This window comes from Poecile atricapillus, chromosome Z (assembly GCF_030490865.1).
Source record: "Poecile atricapillus isolate bPoeAtr1 chromosome Z, bPoeAtr1.hap1, whole genome shotgun sequence".
In the NCBI taxonomy this organism is placed as follows: Eukaryota; Metazoa; Chordata; class Aves; order Passeriformes; family Paridae; genus Poecile; species Poecile atricapillus.
In genome coordinates, this window is record NC_081289.1 from 40,383,483 (window position 1) to 40,405,632 (window position 22,150).

General features: G+C 39.6%; 1 protein-coding gene across 1 annotated transcript in view; it reads right to left on the reverse strand.

The window, feature by feature from the left end:
• Window positions 1-22,150, reverse strand: part of LOC131572829 (tryptophan 5-hydroxylase 2) — a 50,261-nt gene that overhangs the window by 16,276 nt on the left and 11,835 nt on the right. The window contains exons 6-8 of the mRNA XM_058826212.1: window positions 18,898-19,094; window positions 17,787-17,922; window positions 12,688-12,814 (exon numbers count right to left, since the gene is read on the reverse strand). Coding sequence (XP_058682195.1) covers window positions 12,688-12,814; window positions 17,787-17,922; window positions 18,898-19,094 — 460 coding nt within the window. The remainder of the gene's footprint in view (window positions 1-12,687; window positions 12,815-17,786; window positions 17,923-18,897; window positions 19,095-22,150) is intronic.

Below are 22,150 nucleotides of genomic sequence, written 5' to 3' on the forward strand. Positions count from 1 at the left end.
TCATGTTCAGTGCTCCCTATTTCAGCTGATGTGAGTATTCCCTCAATTCCTTTTCAAGCTGTTGATTCAAATTTCAGTCATCCAGAGATTTCACATAGGTAACATAACAGGGACAGTGAGGTTTTTTGACATGTTAGCTGGGACTACAAGAGACGGGATCCTCTGAAAGTCAAATAAAAAAAAAAAAAAAAAAAAGCTGAGTGAACATATCACTGCTGTCCAACCACTCTTCAGTCTATGCTGCCTCATATGCCATACTTGGTTCGTTAAGATCCTTCAAAAATTTACAGGCTGCAAGCAGGGAGTGTCTTTATGGCTTTTCCATTCCTATTTTACACCTCTTTTTCCTGCTACTCTTATAGATGAGGACTTAGTGTTAATACAACCTATGTTGTATTAACATAGGCAAGAATGGCCCCTATTTGCTAGACTACAGGGGCAGGGGCTAGCACCCCACAGTGTTGTCCTCAGCCTTGCAGTTTATGCTACAGCTTGGAGAGTATGACTCCTCCAGCAAAGAGCCAGGGACTTGAACAGGAGGGATCACAGAAGCAAGAGAAAATTTGAAACAAATACACATACAGAGATCATTTGTCTGTCCTTTGCCTGACAGCATACTCATTTTATGGGTCATTGACCCTAGGACTGTTACCCCAAATTGTGAACTGCCTTGCTTAGAAGAATATGCAGAGAAGAGACAAGACCCACCTCAGACACTTTTCTTCCCCCAGCATCCAGAGCCAGAATCTCTACAGAAGCCTAGCTCAGTCCTCAGGACACATTTACCAGTTACCTGTAGACCTCAGCACCAGTCCAACATTTTTCATCCTTCTCTAAAAAGGCCATCTTCCACTCCACAGCAAGCTTGCTAAGCAGGCAACTCAGAAGAGAAAGCATAAACTTGTAGCACCCCATGAAATACTCCTCAGGCTGGGGACACAGAGTTCATCCTTTTGAAATTGCTGCAGTGCTCCAAGGAAACCACAAAAGGGAAAACTGGCACAGGATTCTCTTCCACTTATCCTGGAAGAAGCTTTTGACAGAGCAGCTAAGTAAATCCACAGATTATCAAGTCACAAAGGTGAAACAACTAATCACAGTACAGGCAACCCTCGCTTTTACAAGCAGGGAGTTTACTGAACCACTGCCCTGTGCCAGTCCTCTGTCAGAATTAATTACTGTGAGCTGTGAGGCCTCTTTAGAAAGTACCCTTGGCCAGCCCAGAGACAGACCCCTGGTGTCCTCCCTAACAGGCGTGGGGAAGGCACCAGGCTCCTCTGGTGCTTCTAGTGATGCCAGTCCCTGAAGCAGGCTGTGTCCCCAGTAATTGCCAGGTCAATTACTGCCTACGACAGTTGTACTGCAGGGAGCGATGCAGGAGAGCCACTGAGCCTCCTGTGTCATCTTAGCCAAGGAGGGGTATGAACTTCTTGTGTACATGCTCAGCTGCAGAACTCCTAATGTGTCTACTAATGAGGGGAGGCTATATCATCAGAAAGGGGTGCAGCCTCCTGGGGCTGAAAGGATATCAGAACTTTTTCAAGTTCTGTAACTCTGGGGGCAAAAACACATTGAGAAAAGAGATAGAGACAACTGGCCAGTGACGTTTTTAAATTCTAATTTCAAGGAAAAAATGCAGTCATTTCTTCACAGTCATATTAATTTCAAATTTATTTTTGAGGAGCAAAAAAGAGTCAGGATTTCATTCCAAAATAATCAACATCCACACTAATTTTCTAAACATTTTAAAAAGAAAATTAAGTTCTTGTATCTATTTATTGAAAACTGATTTAATAGCTAAGCCTTGTTTTCAAACATCACAGTCTCTAACAGCAACACTGCATTTAAACTCAATGTTATTTTAATCACATAAATGCCAAGGGACTCCCAAAAGCTTTTGTGACTCTTAATGCATTAACTCAACCTGATTTGCAAGAAAAGAAGCAAAAAAGATAGTAGGCATAAGCACAAAAGTGTAAGTTCTATTCATGTCAAGCTGACAGACAGATCAAAGAAGTAGCTCAGGGAATTTTAAATATCTATTAATTTTGCTACTAAAAATATATCCAAATTGAAGATGTTTTTCACAGCCCCAAACAAAATCTTTTTCAAGTATAGTTGAGCACCTTCTTGCAGCACCCTGATATTCAGCAGTGAGGGCATATAAAATGAATCTATCATAACCACAGAGTAGTCAACTGAGTCACCACTAACTTACTTGCCAGCAGTCTGTAAACACAAAGCAAATCACATGAACATGTATTCAGCAAGGTGCAAAAAACATCCTGAGCAAATACCTGTGAGCAGAGAGGTTGTGGCTATTCACTTTACCAAAGTCAAAGGAATTTAGAGTGCCTGTGGTCTGGAAGTGACTTACCAAATGTGAAGATCACTCCAAAATTGTCACTAGTGATCAGATTCCCATGGATATGCAAGAATTCTGTGCTTGTATAGGCCCTAAATTCATTGCAGATATATAGTATAAATCTGCATATAAGCTAATATGCTTATTCAAAGATTAAAAATTAGTCCTATAAAGGTGTTTACATTTGAGAGATGAAAAATGTCTTGTTAAACTATAATTTTAGCTACTTTTATGTAGTCAAACTATATAATTATTACAATTACAGCCTACTGATTCAAGGTAGGGAACAAAAAATCTCTAGGGAACAAAAAGAGTAATATGCTTTACAGGGAAAAAAAAAATCATAATCTATGAGTACCCACTCTTTCCAGCATGTCTTGCAAAAGCTCTGAGCTCAAACTGCTTTATCTAGCACTATTAGTAGATGCCATATTTGTGAATGTCTGTAGAAAGTTCCCTATAAAGTGCAGAATATATAAAACCTACAGCTGACAACTGAAACAAGGTTCTTCAGTCTAAACTAATGCTATGTCTGATGAAAAGGCAAACTAAGAGAATAAGAGAGCGGAAGGGTTGTTCAAAGTGTGCCTGAAAGAGCAACACCATGTTGAAGTTCTGTTTCATCCACAGCTGGAATCAAACCAAAACAACCAAAATTAACAGTCCTTCCCTGTAGCCTTGTCTTTGGCTTCAACAGTTCTTTCAGGTTTAGAGTACTTATTTTAACTTTCCAAAATCATCAACAAATAAAACAAAAACCTTTATGCAATAACTTCAGAAGGCCTGCTAGCTCTAAGAAGTAGCTAACAGAATTTGTTGCATGCTGTACCACATGATTTTGGACAAAGGAAGAGACACAACTGCAAAATCATGTGTCCTCCAGAATCAATTCAATCCCCACAGAAACCCTTATTCCTAAATAAAATGTTTCAGAAAGGAAATTATAAATATTAATTTCACAGCAACAAATTCTACTTTAATTTTCATGTGTACAACCCTATGTCTTTTAGGAGATGGTACACATGGAAATGAGGTTAGTATTTAGCCCACAGACCTAGCTTACTGAAAGCAATAGCAAACTGCCCCCTGGCCCTCTGTAGCATCAGCACTGGACTAATAAATATATAATTAAGCTATACTTGCAAAATTATTATGGTAGATCACCAAAAAATATCTCAATTAAAATTTTATGGGACTATATTCTATCCAGCACTTTGATGCCATTTGATAGAAAGGTGATGACAGACATAAGAACCACTTCCAAAGCTGCAGCATTAAGGAATCAAGCCCTCAGCATAGTTATGGGTGCCAGAAATATTTTGTCTTACTTCCATACTTTAATCTGTGCATACAAAGAAACATGCTGGGTAAGATAATTAGACTGAATGCATCAGGTATGTCCAGCCCTGTGGCTGTGAACATTAAGTTGGCATCTGTTCAGCCCTGTACAGGTATGTATTTTAAGACTTTTTCCATATGATACTATTTGGGTTATGCATAATAGCTACATGTATGAATGTCCTTTTGGAAGCAAAATTATTTACTGAACTATCCCAGACAATAAAAAGAATAGTGAACGGTTTGAAGAGATCAGTGAGGCCACATCAGGAGCTGTGTCCAGTTTTGAGAGAGATGTATGAGATGAGAGAGTACGAGTATGAGAGAGAGCTGGAGTTCCTGGAGCAAGTTTGGCAAAAGGCTATGAAGCTGACTCAGGAACTTAGGAGCACATCTCTTTTTGAGGAGATACTGAGCAAGCTGGGCCTGTTCAGCCTTGAAAGAAGATGACTGAGCATGTACTTCATCAGTGTGTATCAGTATCTGAAGGCAGGGTGTCAAGAGGAGGGAGCTGAGCTCTTCTCAGTGGTGCCCAGCAATAGGACAAGAGAAAACGGGCAGAAACTGATGCACAGGAAGTTCCACCTGAACTAGAGGAAGAACTTCACTGTGGGGGTAACTGTGCACTGGAACATATTGCCCAGAGAGGTCATGGAGTCTCCCTCACTGGAGGCATTCAGAAACCATCTGGAACACAGTTCTGTGCAATGTGGCCCTTCTTGAGCAGCGAGGTTGGACCTGATGATCCACTGTGGTCCCTCCCAATCTTAACCCATTCTGTGATACTTCGACTCTGTGATTACGCATAACTGTTTTGGTTTCTGCCTGAGTGCAGAATCTCCTGGCTTCCTTCTCCTGCTGGGGTCACTGACCCCTGAAATGAGGGCTGGGCATGCAGCGTAGCAGCCATGGTTGCACAGCACAGTGCAGCAGGATGCACAGATCCCTGAGCAAAGGGAACCTGGAGCTGGCCCATCCCAGCACCACTGTGGCTTCCTGCCAGGTAACCAGACAGCTGCATTCAGGGAGCTGCTCCAAAGAGAACCCTCCCTGCAGTCACCAAAGCTACTTCATGCACAGCACTCCTCAGCTGCTCTGGCTCCACGGGAAGCATGAGTAAAGCCAACTCCTCCGCCTGTGTACCCACAGCACAGACCTCTGGCCTAAGCAAGACCTAGACACGGCTGAAATGAGCTGCCACATGCTAAACTACTTTGCTTCCCCATATACCTGTGTGCTGCTGCCAGAGGATGTCCATGTCTTGTGCAAATGACTTAAATAATGTGTTAAAGTGCGAGCAATACCTACACAGAGCCCAGGATTCTCACTTTCCTTCTATGTACTGTGAAAGCACAGGGGCAGTCAGGAACAGCAGCAGCAATATATTCCAAACCTTTCCTTTATTGTTCTTTTTCCTCCTGATATTTAAACCTTTATTCCTGTAAATTATGAGTGATTTGTTAGTAGATGTTACCCAAAATGTTTGTCTTATTGTTGCTCACTGGAAGCTTATACTGAATACTTTATTTTTTCCTGGTAATATATGTTCTATAAAAGACACTTAATGTCTTTTTGCTAATACATTATCATCTCTAGGTCAAAAGAGAAAACAAATATGCAAAAACTCCTATCAAAATTCACAGACTCCTTTCACCCATTCCTCAACCTTTCTCAACTGGATCCAACACAGAATTGGAAGATGCTTGCCACTTGCATGCACGAAATTCCACCATTTTTTTCTAAGCTATTTTTCAGGCTCACTTTCATTACTACTGTAACAGAGCAAATGTTCAGAGTGTGAGCTATTGAACTACTGGCAAAGATTACTATTGCAGAATCTGCAATTTCTTAATGAAAATGAAGTTGCTTCTGAAAATAAACAAACGTAATTAGCAAGCCAGTGCTGTGTGAAATTTGCACCATTCTCTTGTTAACCTCTATGTCAAAATGTATTACTTGTGTGCATGGAAATTTGCATTTGCAGTTCAGTAACCTCACAGATTATGATCTAACCACTTTTGGAAACAAAATGCTACAAGAAATAAAGGCCAGTCTCTGGCTGCAATTTGTTATTTTAATAGAGACTTCTTCTTTAGCGTTTCTAAGTGCTTAGGGCTTGATCTTCATAAATCACATCCTGTCTAAAATGAACTATATTATTTCTACAGTAAAGTTTCTAATTTCTTCCCTGCTCCCAATTAAGTCAAATTAGCTCTCTTTTGCATCTAGCTTGCTCATTACAGGGCTGGGCCCAAGGATACACATTTATAAGTATGTTATATAACAATACTGTTTCTAGTTACTTGTGAACACAAAATTTTGTCTGTTAGGGCAATATGAGATCTTTTCAAGAAGCAGGTTACTGGCTTGACCAACTGGGCACCCTCACAGCAACAGGTGAGCCCTCTTTCACCCTCTCTAGCTTTGAGGCACCCAGTATAAAGCACAAGATGTTTCTTTTCCAGATTAACACATCCAGTGTTGACCTACCCCTTTCTGATCACAAACTGGAGACTCACATCCTTGTATGGCGATGCAAGATGGATCCACTGGATCTACTGGAACTACTTTCCTTCTGCATCCAGCCTATTTCTTTCATCCCTAAGTAACAACGTGTTGTCCGCTCTACTACACCAGGTCCAGTCTTCCTATCATACAAGAGGTCCCCACTTCTATAGCAAGCACATCCAAAGCTGACTTGACTCCACAGTGCTACTCTTAATCAAAACTCAGGTTAGCACTCAAGCTGCTCATTTGCTGTGTTCCACAACCTGGTGACTGATATAGCCTCTCTCTTTTCCAGTTCTACCTGGGAAGGTGGAAAGGATTCAGGGGAGGAATAACATCCTCAATAGCATGAGGAGTGACTAAACAAATGATTGGTTTCCTACCCAGAAAAGAGAGAACTAAGCAAGAAAATGTGATCTCTAGTCACAATGGCATATAGAAAGCCTCCAGGGACAATTTGATCTTTCTCTCTTCATAAACAAAAAAACAAGTAGGAATCAGGTTAAAAGCAACAAAATGAGACAGCTCACCAGACAGTAAATAGTTGAGCCATAGAGGTCATTAACAAAGTTACTGAAGGTACTAAAAATTTAGGTGTTTTTGAACATAAACAGCTATCTCTGGACAAAAATCTTTTCAGGATAATTAGATACATAGAAGCTACATTTGTGGGAACAAGAGTTCCCCAAGTTCCTGATTGGTGAGAAGTTTGGAAAACATTTGAAAATAATCAGATATGCTCATCCTGTTCTTCCATCTCCCCTAAGCAGCTATTTATGATGGACACAAGCCACCAGCCATAGCCCTCACCAGCACTTCAATTCATACAGATCCAAACCTGGAAACAGACTCTCCATACCCAGAAAAAAAGGCCTCAGCAGACTGCCACAATTCTTGCAGAAAATATCAAGCATTAGCTCCCAATTCCAGTAATGGAATCCTTCAGTCTGAAGGGCTAGTTTAAAGCTGGTTAAGTATCTCTGCTGGTACTTTTCTCCTTGTGCCACAAATATCTGACAGAATGACCATAACAATGCACTCCAGGAGACCACTGCAGTATTCTAGAATATTAAATATTGATTCCTTGAATCTACAGTTGTTTTTTTTCCACCTTATGTCACTGTTTTGTGACATAAGTACTATCTTTTCTGCCCCCCTTTTTGATTATGCATAAGGTATAAAGGATGTCACATCAGTGCTTCAGCTACTTTATCAAAAAGTACTCCTGAAATCAACCCTTAAAAATGGAGACCATTACTGTTTATTAATTCCTTTAGAACATTTTTCAGAGCAAGCCCACAAATTACAGAATGGTTTTAGAGCAGTAGTCAGTAAGCCCAACACTTCACCAAACAAAGTAATCCATTAATAAGTTATCCTTTTCTCCTGATTCAAACACACCTCTGTAATGGTCAAGAAAGCCACCAAATTTCATCTGCTTCCACTTCTGCTCCTTGTTAAAGTTTCAGTTTTCACACTTGGCCGATTTCCAAATACATCTTCATATGGGTGGTTTTGCCTGGCCAAAGTCAGGACCAGAAACATAGCCCAGGCCATCTATTGATAAACAATACAGATCATGGTATACCAGGACAGTGTCTGTCTATAGTGATCCATCATACCTGATTTCAGCTTTATCTTCCTAGCTTTTATCCTGGGAATTGATTCATCTCCCTTAAATGACATACAGCCCAAATCAGAATAATTTCATATGTCTCCTGTAAGCCCAGCAAAATTTACTCAAGCAATTTTAATTAGCATATTCACTCCCAGCTTTTCTTGCTGCTGCTCCTTTATACACTAACTACAGCTGTACCTGGAAGTAACACTTATGCAAGAAATTCCATTATGTCACCGCTGGATTTAAGGTGCTCACTGTGCTCACCCTTGACATCCGTCACACATACATAGCATGCAACTGGGACACAGAAAAAAGACTAAGCAGAGATTTGAATGTCAAATTTCAATATGCTCTGTGACTGCCATAGCTCTTGGGCTGTAATACGAGGTTTCAGTTGGCCAATACATAATTATTTTTATATGTCAGAATAGCTTCAGCAGGGGAACTGGTCACGGACTTACAATGATGGTTAGTTCCCTATCAGTCATTTCACAACTATAAATGAGAAACACACAGGTGGTCTTGATTTTAGATGTAGCAAGAATGTTCAAAATCTCAAATTTTCTTCTCAGCTCATCCATGGAAGCAGACAGTAAGCCAGTTCACAAACTGTACTTACAGCCTGGCAGTACTAAATAGTCCCTATGGGAAATCTAATCTGTTGTTTGTGAAGATGAGAGGCTATTCTATCTAGTGAGACCACAAACGCTGAGTCTTCCCTAAGTTACCAAATGCTACTCAGTCTTTATCCAAAATGCTTCTGTCTCTTCCATTCTGGTTATGTCCTCAGCAAACATAATGGAGAACTGTCCTGAATAATGTGCCAGATCTCCAGTGTGGGAAAAGGACTAGAATGATGTCAACAAGACAGGAAAATAGAGATTCTGAGGTAAGGCAGGCAAGTAAAGTCACAAGAATTATCACAAGCCAGAGAGAGGCAGTTTTTTTAACTCAGTATATAATTCTAAAATACTTTGTTCGTGATACATACAAAGATAAATTGAAGTTAGCTTTAGAAATGAGCTATTGTCCTCAGTCATCCAGGCAAGGTAAAACTTTTAGATTCATAACAAGTTTTTTACAAGATCTCATCACACACAATTCCTTCAGATTTAGAAGCAATTGTTGTGGTTTTCCACTTAAAGGACAGCCAGAACTAAAGAAATTTCTTGATTTTTACTGTCCCATGCTGTTAAAATTCAAGAACAAATATTATCAAGATGAAAAGGTGAAAGTTTTACAGCTCTAAAGAACTGAATGTTTAAATATAACTTACTGTGAGTAATGACTGGGAAAAAACTTAGTGAAACTAATTAGGCCCTAATGACCAAATTCTTGGGCAGAAAGACTTGGTGATGAACTGCATGAAAAAGACACTCTGCTATCCCCTTTTCTGAACTGCCACCCACTGAATTTCGCCTACACAAACACATCCTATACATACTGCATCTTGAAGGGACAACCTGAGCTGTGCTGAAACAACTTAGCAGAAGTCAGGAGTCATTTCTGCCATTAGCAAGACAAGCAGGTTCCTGCTTAGAAACTTGCAGCTTTACAAAGACAGCTCCCAAGTCCACAAATTACAAGTTAGCACTGAAATGTAAATCGAGATGTATTTTTTGGTACAATTTTTCTGACAAAACCTTACGTTACATGCTGTTAAATGTTGTAAATGATATACTACATAAATTAGTTGAAACACCTCATGTCAAGTCCTCTCCATAGCTTATGGTTTGATAGGTAAGCAGAAAAGACAGCCTTTTTTATTTCTGTGCTATGTGAAAATAGGAAGATCAGACATGCTGAAAAATTAGCTCAAAAGCAGTTTTAGAAAATCAATCAGAACAGGACAAGACATGAGTAAAGATGATGATAATAATAAGAAACCAGATATGCATGGTTGATATTGTATTGCCTAAACCAGTAACTGCATTATACCACATTCCACAAAAAGAAGTGGATGGTGCAAATACCTCACTCCGTTTCAGTAACATTACCTCTGCCAACTTTTTTGTGTCTTTCCTCTTTCTTACTCTCCTAAAAGATTGTAAATGAAAATGAAATCTCTCAACAAACCACTAAAAGACAGTCTTTTGGCTCTTTCAGTATTCCACTCTCATGACAAAGCAGAAGCAGTTCCTTTCTTCTTTCCCCTATCTGCGTACAAGACCCCATGAGGATGAAGGGAACTTGCATACTGTCTTTTCAACTCTCTTCCCCTGCAGCCATTCTTCTCCCTCCAGCTGGCCAGCACCAGAGCCCCTGCAATGCTCTCCCATTTAATTCCTGCCCTCAATGGGGCTGCACAGACATGACTAATAGCAATTTACAAAACGCTTCTAGTCTGCCCAGGCACCAGGCTCCAGTTTGCTCTACACCCAGTGTGTCAGCCCTGCAGGGACAAAAGCATCAGACCCTTCCTTTGCAGCTCAGGGCAGGGCACAAAAAGCAGATCTATCAAAGCTGATACACAGTGTCTTTTTGAGAGCAGAATGGAGCAAAAGATTATGAAATCACCTGCAATAATTCCTCTTTCTGGTCTGAATTCCTAAGAGGTGTTTTCCTCTCTTCCTAATGTCATTGTCATCCCTGTAATGGCTCAGCACTTAATGTCACTATCTTTTGAAGAAGGTCAGGCTAATGGCAAGCTTGCTTTGGGCATATTGTTTCAAGCTCATTAATATGCATACTCTCTCTCCATTAGTTTCTCTATTTACTTTGAAGTCACCTCACTGGAACCTGCAATGCTTTTCTGTGTTAAGGCTCTTGGCTGGCATTTCTCAGCTTGCTGCGTCTGTTTTTTATCTGGGATGGAAATGGGACTGAACGCAGCAAATGTTAGTCAATGGCACCTCAGGTGACATTTGGTGCCTAGCTGAATGAATTTCTTGGCCTCCTCACCCTCACCACTGAGAGGTGTTCTTTCTACTTGCTCTCAAGTTGGCTGTTTACATTGCACATTTTAGGGCAAGTAACATCTCTGTATTTGTCAAGCATCTACCCCAGGGGAGTGCAGCCCCTCATTGTGCTCCTGTAGAAAAATAACTTCGCCAGACTCTTCCTGAATGTCTCTTCCACCTGAAAGAGCTATTTCCAGCATGGGAGGAGAAATCAACTTTGACTCAGATATCAGATTCTCAGTGTGATAAGGGAAAGTGATTCAGCTGCCTTCTTTTATTTTTTGCTTTATGATTCAGGAGCAGCTCATTGTTCAGATGACACATTCAGTCATAACTTGGAACTTTTGTGAGGGGGAGGAGTACAACCATTTATATAATATTCAGAGGTCACTTTATATTAAGATCTCTACCCAAACAGCCCAGTACCAACTTCATCCTCTGCAACAGGCCCCTGTCATCCAAGGTTATTTTGGGGTGACATATTTGGGCATGCCATTTTCCTCACAGTACTTACAGAGACAGCCAGTTAGGTAGCTTCTCCTGAGACTGCAAGGTAGGTCTGTTTCCTACTAAGTCCCTTTGAAGCAAATGGTGGAAATACCCACTCAACATTAATGATTCCTCCAAACAAGCAGTTTCTTCTCCCCAGACATCCATTGGAAAAACAAGGAACACACCCATAATCATGAGAGAGGAGCTGGCCATGAGCAAGGTGTCAAGCCTGTCTAACTAGGAGTGAAGAGAGTTTGATTTAGTTTAGTGACTTCTTCTGGGAGAAGCCAGGAGATTCGAATCAAACAAGATTCAAGTCAAAGGGGTACAAACACCTTTTTTGGCAAATAGGACTCTAAGCCTCTGCTAAGCCAGTGCATCAAAACTTCTGCGTTTTAATTGAACCTAATTTGACTCCACATCCAACACTTATTTCCAAGCCTTTAAATCCCCACTGCACTTCTTGTGTAGAAGAGCAGCAGTATGCTGCAAAAGTTTTAAAGTAACCAATTCCCCTGCCAGATCTCAGAATTTTTCAGAAGATAGAATGTTTAAATATGGAGCTTTATAAATACGGAGTTTTTTAATCCAATACAGCTCCTTAAATTATTTGCCGCATTAGTTTTAACAGGATCCACCAAAGGAAATATACAGTAAGTAAAACAAATGAACAAAGCAAGAGGTAAAGACCACTAATTTATGTCATGATGCAAAGGATTGCATCCCAGTTATTGGAATGTGGCAATAGAACAGGGCTGTCAGGAGCTCAGGAGTGGAGACTCATGACAGCTTAACAGGGTCCCTCACACAAAGGCCATGAAAGCTCAGTCTCAGCAGCATCTAACAGCTTTAACACACAGACAGCTCACACTGTCTGCTGACTCGTGCCTCACTTGATTCAACATAGAATCCATCTCCCAGCTGCTGGCCAAGGCACTTGATCTTGATCTACTGCTACACAGCCTTGGCTTAATATTCTCCAAGGGGAGCACGAGGTAAGGATGCAATGTCATCTTAAAATCCATCACACACTGGAATAAAATTAAGAGATGCAAACCTGAACAGTGAGTACAGAAATATCAGTGCTAGGAGCTAAAGTGACCACCTGTGGAGGAGCTAACAGTCTAAAGATCAGAGCACACATCAAAATGTATTTTTTTTCCCAAGTTTACCTTTCTTATTCATTTCCAGCACCTTAAAGCAAACAAAAGCAAAAAAATTCATTGCAGCTAGCCCTGAAAATTGGTGATTATTAAAAATAAAAATTGAAACTGATTACTCAGTGTGATCAGCTTTGGTCTTCTCAAAAACAATGGGGAAAAAACCAAAAGCTCTGTGATTATCACATCATAGTCACCTGGAACCTGAAAATGTAGTCACCTCTAATAAGACAATGCACATCAGTTCATCAGCTAAAAAGGAGGAGAGATGAGAGAGCATGTCACAAAAAGATTTTGACTCACAGTGGCTAATTTCTGAACATCTTCATCAGATGCTCCCAGTGAAGCAAGTCCTATTTCTTGTGAAAACTGTGCAAATTTGGGATCAGCAAGTAGAGGCACATGTCCCAGGAGTTCATGGCATGTATCCCTAAGGGAATGAAAATGAAAAGAGAGTCATTACAGAAATTAATACCATAATAATTCTGTAATTAATTTAACATAAGCCATTTTACATGGGTCTGACACCTATCTTAGAAGCCTTTCAATGAAGCATGGTTTTTACAGTGTAGTTCTTCCCTGTATATATGGTTTCTACGTGTAGGTAGAAATACATTTGTTTCTGTTAAATAGGTTATATATCATTTAACCCCAGCTGTTCTGTGATTTGCTCATCATTTCCAGACTGAGTGGAAGAGCCTGATCACTACAATCTTTCCAGCTTGGTGACATGAAGGCTGAACTGCCCAGAGGAAAGCCAGATGTCCCATAAGAACAGTTTTCAGCTTTTCTCTCCACATAAATGAAAATCCAACACATTTCCTCTTCCTTCTGTCCATTCCTCTTTCTGTACCTGGGTAGCACCCCACAGCAAACATTTTTCCACTTGCCCCCAGAAATATGGGGCAATACTTACTGAGGTTTCTGTGCACCTGATTTCTCATTTAGTCAGAAGATTCTACTGCAATTACCGGGTACTTTTGTTATGCAGTCTACTTTTCAGCAAGCCAATTTCAGAAAAAGCAGAGAATCCAAATCATTTCAAAAAGAACAGCTGTTCACATCTGTAAGTGCATTGTTAGTCATGACAAAGTGCAGACATAAGTGTACAAAAAACTGCTAACGGAAGTGCACATGCATCATCTACAAAAGCTTTCAAACAATTCTGAAAGTTTTGCTGCACTTGTTCACAGGAAATAATGGACTTGGTAGTAAAGTTCACTTTAAAAATCCAATCTGACATTTCCTTTGCTTTTGTCTCTTCAAAGACATTTCTCTCTCTCTCTCTCTCTCTCTCTCTCTCTTTTTTTTTTTTCCTTATCCTAAGCTGTAAACAAATGTTTTAAAGGCAGGAAGAAAACATCAAGTTTTCTGCCTTCTACCGAAAATCATCCAATTTGTCTTTTACAAACTATTTTTGTTTGAAAAGTCACAGAACATGACACTTCAGATAAATCATGAACAGAAAAACAACCCCCTATATAATTTAAAGTCTTCTTACTCGTTATCCTCACCAAAAAGTCTGAACCAATAATGTGTAGGTAGATAGTAGTAAATAGAAGTTTCTGAATATACAAGTGAAAATTAAAGTTTTTGGTATTCCTAGTTTGCCTCACCAGAAATGTATCAAATACAGTTCCAAAACTGGAGGGACGCATACAAGTCTTCCCTCTCAGTCCAAATGGTCTCACTGACAGATGCAGAGCAACTTCTGCTCATGTTGCAGTCACACTTTTTGGTGAGACAAGCACCACAAGAAGTGGTGTGTGACAGGTTTGACCCAACTTCACATGTGAGCAATTCATTCAACAAGACCCATAGTCTAGATGGTAGTCCCTTTCTCATTGGAACTGAGACTGGAAAAATTGGTTAGCTCTGCATGCCTCCATTTCTTTGTTCAGGAGGCAGTTTGCATCGCTTAACTGGATTATCACCAAAGCTAAAGGCCCTGCTTAAATTAATTCTGTTCCAATCACAATTTCTTCTATCATCTCTTGCAAGATTTAGTTCACTAACAATGCAAAGGACAGCTGAGAAATTTGGTTTGCAGTCAGACAGACACACCACTTCCCAGTACCAAGCAATTCACTGGCAGAGCCTGATTTCTCCAACCATCAACTTCCAACATAAAAATGGGCCACAATGCCATTCTCTGGAAGCCCAGCACAACAATTCTTACCTCCACTGGGCAAACCAACACTAATTGCTGAGCATCTGTGCTACACTCCATCAGTCCAGATATATTTAGCTTTGTATCAGCAGTTCAAGCAGAAGCAAACAATGAAACTGGCTCCAAGTTCCTGGCTCCAGGTAAGCACACTCACCTGCAGGCAGGCTTTTACAGCAGCATCACTACTACTGACACCTGAGCCTACATCTCTGTTTTCCTGTGCTGAAGCCACAACCCCCAGAAACAAATAAGCAAAGCTGATTTATTCCCAGTTCTGCACTGGGACACATGGTCTTTCTTCTGTCCACTCTTGCAGACAAAATGAGAACAGACAAAGCCTAATCCCATTAACTTGTCTCTCTTGGCAAGGGGAAAAGAATGAGGAGGCAGAAGATATTTCTCTCATGCCTTTAGCTTGTAGATTCTTCCATTAAAGCTATGCAAAGTAGTATTTTGAATGTGCAGTTACAAAGAGGGGAGCTTAAAGCAAAAAGCATAAGAACAATAAAAAAAAACCAAACCCATAAAATCTTTCAGGCAGAAACATGAACCAGCATTTGGGATTGTCATTGAAGTCTTTTAGACTTCCCTGCTAGTCTGGCCCTTTATAGATAGTCTAAATAATATAATTCTTTGCTTAACTACCAAGGCTTGATTCTTTTGTTTTGTCTTATTCTGAAAATAATTAAGTTCCTTTAATTTATTCACACACATTGCTCAGAGAAAATAAGATTTTTTAATGCACTTTTCACAGCAAAAGATTTTTCTTGGAGTAAATTAGTTAGTAGAGCAGAAGAAATCTACATAGCTCTGTGAATGTAGTAGAAACATAATTAAAATCAGGAAGAAATATGTTTTAAAATGCATATGGTTGTGATACAGATCAAACCAAATGAACTCTCTAATTTGTATCTAGCTCTGTAGCCTGGGTGTTAAATCTGATGGAAAGCCCACTGAAGTCAAAGGGAGCCTTTTAACCAGGTTTATATCATTGAAATGCAACATTCACCAGCCAGGGACCTGCAGCAAACCTCATTATGGCCCCATATATCAACCAGGAGATCTCAGGGCATTGCAGCTACTGCAGAAGATTAAGAGCTGTCCCCACTCAAGTCAATTTAGTTTTTCCACTGATTTAGAAAAGCACCAGGCTTTCACCCTACACTTCTGGTAACACTTATGTGTTCTATGTTATGGAAAAAATCATAAATACATTTTTAAAGGGATTTTCAAAATTTTCCTATGGAGTTCCTGAAAGTCAGTACACATTACTTAACTAAGGTGAACCAGTAGGTCTGCAAGAAGAGGGTATAATATCATTAGAAAATGACAACTTCAATCCTCTGTTAGTCATATTTAGAGGTGTTAAGACCATAACCTGTATTTTTAAGTTCAGCTCAAATAAGGAATAAAAACCTTCATCCTAACTCAACTGTTATTATTACTCAGCAACTTTCCAGACAGCAAGTAACCAGAAAGGTTACCAAACAAGCCGCTGCCATTACTACTAAGGATCAGCTAAGATCCACTGCATAATTTTGAATGTAAAAGCAGCATCCTGAGAACTGCAGGGCTCTCAAATACACAAATCAATGAACCAGAAAGCATCAGGAAAAGCACAGACACATTTAATTGCTTCCTGGAAGATGTTATTGCCTTTATCCTGTTGGAGTTATGTACCTAAATATCTTATCAGTAGATGAAAATGTTCTTCTAGTTTGTACTAAGTTAATAAACGTCATCATTCTTTTGCTGAACACTGGTACCTGCTGCAGCCTGAAACACTGGCTTCCCACAGGAGAGGAAATCATTGATGCAAAGCCTGGTACGTCCCCTGTATCATTTATTTATATGAAATATCAACAGATATTTTTAAATAGACCAGAAGAGGTTCAGCCCTTCTTTCCACCCAAGCCTTTCTTTCAAGATTTTCCATTCTATCAATTTGCCTACAAATCTAAGAGATTTAAGTTCTAATTACAGAGGTTATAGAAGCGACTGAATTCCTTCAGGGATCACCACCTCCTTTCCAAAAGAAACAAGCACACAAAGCTAGCCTCAGAGCATTTCAGCAAGTACTTCACCCAGCTCAGGGGCTGAGGAAAAAGGCAGCTGAGTGTCTAACAGCACCACCTGGTGACTCTGCCTGAATAAAGCTTCCACATTTTTACATACAGCTTAGTATGCAGTGCCATTAAACCTTCTATATTCAAAAACATTACTCCATGGTTTTGGCAGTCAGTTCATGGAATCAAACTGAGGCATGAATCCAAATGTTTGCAGAACTGGAGCTGAATATAGGTGTATGAATCCTCTGTGTAAATTTGGGAAAAAATCAAACACACTCAAGCTGATTAAACCACAGCTACAATTTCATGCTAACTGCCTGATGACTGATTCACTGCAAAAATGTCATTCCTGTGGTTACAAGATCAGCAGATACCTTTGGTAAAACTACCTCCATATTATCTAAATGACATGTACTGTTCTGCTATTACTGCACAGAATACAGCATATATAACACAAGACAAGAACTACAATCTCTTTGATCTTCTTTTTCCTCACTTTTCATCAAAAGACCATATGCCAAAATATTTCACATTAACTTGCAATATTCTGTTTTGGAAAAGCTGCAATGCTGTCCTATAAAAGTTGTAATTAAAGTGTCTCTTATTTCTGTCATAATTTCCCTGTAACAAGGCTTCATATCTAATATTCACTCTTGGTAAGAGAATAGTGCCCCATGTCTTGCTTGTGCTGTGTTATAGGAGAGAAATGAAGTTCAGCTGTGGAACCTGGTCCAAAAAAAAAATAAAAATAAAAATGGGGACACAGGAGACCAAATTAGAATTCTGAAAGCAGGGTTTTTTCAGGATATTTGGGGGGATTTTTTCCACAACTTCTTTCTAGTTGTCCAGCAGAAACTAAAATTATAGACACTTTCTTAAAATTTTTAGGTGAAAACTCCATTTTCCACTGAAATATAATCTAATAGTATTTCAGGCTCACTATATAAATTACCCAGTTATTTAAGACCCTTGTAAAAGTCAACAAAAAATTCCTTGAATTAAATTCTGGCTCATGATTGTGAAGGATTTTGTACTCAACAGTGTAAGAAGAATTTCACATTTTGTAGAAAGGTTTCTCTTTTCAATCTTGGCAAATTAACTTGTTTCACTCAAGAAACTGGTGGGCATATTTTTTCAGTACTGAGGAGAAGGCAGCAACTTACGGTTCTGGTGTGTAGAGGGGATCTGAGCCGTGCCGTATGTACTGAGTGCAGTGAAAGACTCTGTATGCTAGGCCAGCTAAAAAGTCACGGGGAGACAGGTATCCAGCAACTGGTCTCACTGTGAAGCCAGACCTCTCTGAAGTGAAGGAGATAATGAAAGACCACATTACACAGATCACTGTATCACTTTCTGGTGGCAGATCTGTTGTGAATTGTTCTACCAGAAGCATGACGCAAAGAATCTTGACCATCACCACACATCATTTTCAATTATTACATACAAGAAGTACTTTGCATTGCTAGTGTACGTATAATGAAAACAGCCTGAGCTATTTCAAAGTTGGCCTGGATATCTTTGTCTAGAAAAAAGTGCTAAGGTACCGTAAGTGATGTTCTTAAAATTTTTATGTCTGGTACCAAATGGGAGAGAAGATCCATATTGGAAAATATGCAAAATACGTTAAAAAAACTAACAGAACAGAATAGGATTAAAACAAAACTGTCCTTATTTTTACAGATAAAATATTGTTCGTGTCAATAAAATAATTATTTTTATAGTTGAGGTCCTCATTGAAATACTTTACAGTGTTCCTTTTTCAGATTAATCCCAGAGTGAAACAATTTCAGACTCAGTGACTTCAGAAAGCATGTTTCTCTCAAAAATTAGCTCCTTATTTCTTTCAAAATTTGTACATGACAATGTTTCAAGTTTTTCTGCAACAGGTATCACTGCCTGCTTTGCGTAGTCTGAAAACGTACTAATGAAAGAAGTGTGAGATTTTGAATGGCAATGAGAGAGCAGCCCTAACTCAGCTTTTCCTTCTCACCATATGGAGGGATTTTCTCCCTGTACAAGATAACATCCTGCTCTACATGTTCAGCTGATTCATTTCTCTCCATTTCATACTTGCAAATACTACATAATACTGTCTTGACTCAAAAAACTCTCTGCCACAGAGAACACCAAAACCAGAAGGATACTTCAGGTAAAACCAAAGGCCACTGACAATGCTGTGAGTGTTTTCTTTCAATGTGCTTTGTACTCCATACTAACAAAAAAAAGAGTGTTTTATGAAACCATATCCATTGATAAACCAAATATGAATCTTACCTTTAAGAAAAATAGAAACATCTTCCAACTGAGGCACATTATCTTCTCTGTATCCGCAGTACTTGCTCAGCAGAGGAAAGTTTTTTAAATATTCACGACAAGCATGAGTGGGATAGAGTTTACTGAGTTCCCTAAATACCACCCCCCAAGTTTTAACTTCTTCAGCTGTGTACTCCACTCTGGGAATGGGTTGACCACTATTGGAAAAAAAAAAAAAAACACAAATACAAATACAAAATACATCTAAATACAACCAGACTGCAGACAGATTGTAGATAGCAATATTTTCACAAAAAGTATTATTGAAATAAAGGCAAATGAGACTATTAAAACTATTTGAACTATTTTTAATTGACAGCTTGATGCTTCTTCTTTAGAATTATTTCTTGATGCTATGATGTACATATTCTATAATTTCCTTAAGAATTGTGTTTCTTACTAAGCAATCTCATTACTTCTTAATCTTTGTACTTATCATAGTAGAAAGATGGATTTCTTATATATCATATAAGAAATATCAGTCTGGTTCCTATACCAGATTAATATTTCTCTGTTTACTGCCACTGGTAACTTTGCAAGTGGATGGCTGAAGATCCTGATTCAGTCTAACAAGTAGATTGATTAAGACCTCCAGCAGACTGCATTCTCTATCCATTCTTTAAAATACATAATATTCATACAGCATCAAATGCTGGGTGAAGATTAGGCAATTACATAAATGCTTAGAAATGTATGGATCCGATTTTAAAAAAGTGTCTTGATTGCTTAGACAGTTGCTTACACGTGCAGATATGTTTGGAACTCCGAGTTCATGCAGGACTACATTATGAGGAAGCTCATCTCAGAGCCAGGAGCCCAGCCTAGAGGAAACTAAGCCTTTAAACACATCACTCCTTTTGTTTAAATTCTGCCCTGTTCCTGTGCCCCCTCCTGCTTGCACAGATGTACAGATATTGGAAAGCAGGAGCCTTCCCAGATACCTGTAAATCTGTTTCTGACATCCAAGATTTACCTTGAGTAGTTACAGTTAATTCAAAATTGACTGATAGTGTGAACATTGTGAAGAGCTCCTTCCAACTTGCACTGCCTTGTATTTAGCTGTAAGGAATTTCCCATGACATGGTCATGGGCCATCATCTCATGTCATTAATTCCCCCTAGAAATACTGTGATGTTCCTCTGGATTTAATATTCACAATCTAGAATATGTAATCTCTGCAATCTGCCTTCTCCTCAGGCATCTTCTGCCACACTGTAACGATGTACAGATCGGGATTCACAGCATCCTCCTCCGCTCCATCAGTCCTTATCTCTCACTCCCCTGCCACAGGGCTGGCAAGGTGGGCACTCCCAGCCCGGTGCTGCAGCTTCCCCAGCAGCACAGGCAGCAGCTGAACAGGCACATCAGGCACGGGCAGCTCCACTGCAGCACGAGAACCGCAGTGATGGGCTTTGCTGGCGGCTGCTGCTCAATTCATAATCCTGTCTCCACTGTACGAGGTAACAAGGAATAAGCCCTCATGTCACATTTGATTGCTGCTATGCAGTCCCTACATGCACAAGAGAGGATCATCTGCCCTACATTCATTGTGGTTGTCCCCTCATCTTTATTGAAAACTTACCATTTAATCCCCTTGCCTTTCATGATATCAAAGGATTTTGATCCATGGCAGTTATCTGTCAGTCAAAGGCAACTTTGTATGAGGTGCTCGTACTTGGTAGGGACTGCAGAATATCCAATACAAGCACTAGCTCCCTGTCAGCTACTTTTGCAGACATGACAAGAATTGCAACACACTTAGTGAAGTATTTCTCATCTGCAGAAGCTGCACTGGGTCTGTGCCCATCCTGCAGTGGCAGACAGTCCTTCAGGCCTAGTATCCGTCTTCCCCCTTAACACTACACCAGCCTTAAGCTGCCTGCCAGCTCATGGAAAGCACGGCACAGCTATTCTGAATTGTGCTGTGCACAACAGGTTGCTACTCCATGCACTTGTGCTTGCCAGAATACCCAGCCTCATCCCCCCTCCTTAGGCCTGACCTCTACTGTGGATACAACCAGTGTGGATCAGCACTGGCACACCAAGGAGGAAAATGTGTTTTACCAGTGGAAAAGCTCACGTTTCTATTTAGCCTGTCACTAGAAAGGCATAAACACAATCAAGGATCTGAAGCTTGTTCACCACTTACTAAAAGGTTTATAACTTAGTTATTGTTTCAATTAATTCATTAGTACTGAAGTAAGGTTCACTGAACATTAATTCCTTAATAGGTTTTATGCCTAGGAGAGCTGATCTTATTTCCAGCTGATCATGATACTGCTTTCTTTATAGAGAGAATCAAGGCAGCCAGAATTGTGGGAGGATCTATGCCCTTTTCCCTCAGCTCTGCAACCCTCTTATTTCTTACCTTCTTATTTCAACAGGCAAGACCCACATTGCACTCAAACATTTCAATAAATCATGGAAATGGCCAATCTGCATAGCCAGTTTCCTTGTGTTTAAGATGACTCTACAAGCTAAACAAATCTAATTTTTTATTTCTCCTTATTAAAATAGGGTCTTTCCATTTTGCTAAGGTCATGAGCTATCAACTCAGATTATTAATTCCCTCTTAAACATTGTATGTTTCCTACAGATTTAATTTTCTCAACACTTTTCCAAACCCTAATCAGTCTCAAAGGACCAATTAGCAAGATTAACACATTTTCACTATCTTTAGGATAGAAGCTGAGTGAAGGAGGGAGGAATATGGTTTTTTTATGGCTTTTTTGGTCCATTTATTTCATACAGCTGATCTTCGCTGCTGTGCTCTATTAACGTGTCTTTTCCTTTAACAGCCAGCTCCACCAAATACCTGCTCCTCCAAGTTCACTTTGTAATGTTTTTCTCTCTCTCTTCATTAAAAACATCACTTTATGTTCAAGCAAAACAAAGCATCTACCACTATAGCAATTCATGAAGGAAATGCTGATCTGGGATCTTCAAATCAACTTTTTATGAAGTCAATTCCTTGCAGCCAAATCTCTGGGTTTTTTTAAGGAAACTAATGTGGGTTGTTGTTTTTTTACAAACTAAAATGGAAAGTAGAAACACATCAAGCCTCAGTAAGTGATTAGGAGGGTTACTTGACTGGAAGACACTGAGAGATGTTTACCCCAAGGAGTGCAGCTCTTGTAAACGAGCTGATCTTTTTGTAGGAATAAGTAAACAGTCATTAAACAACAGAAGGGAGTGTGGTGAGACTGTGCTGTAG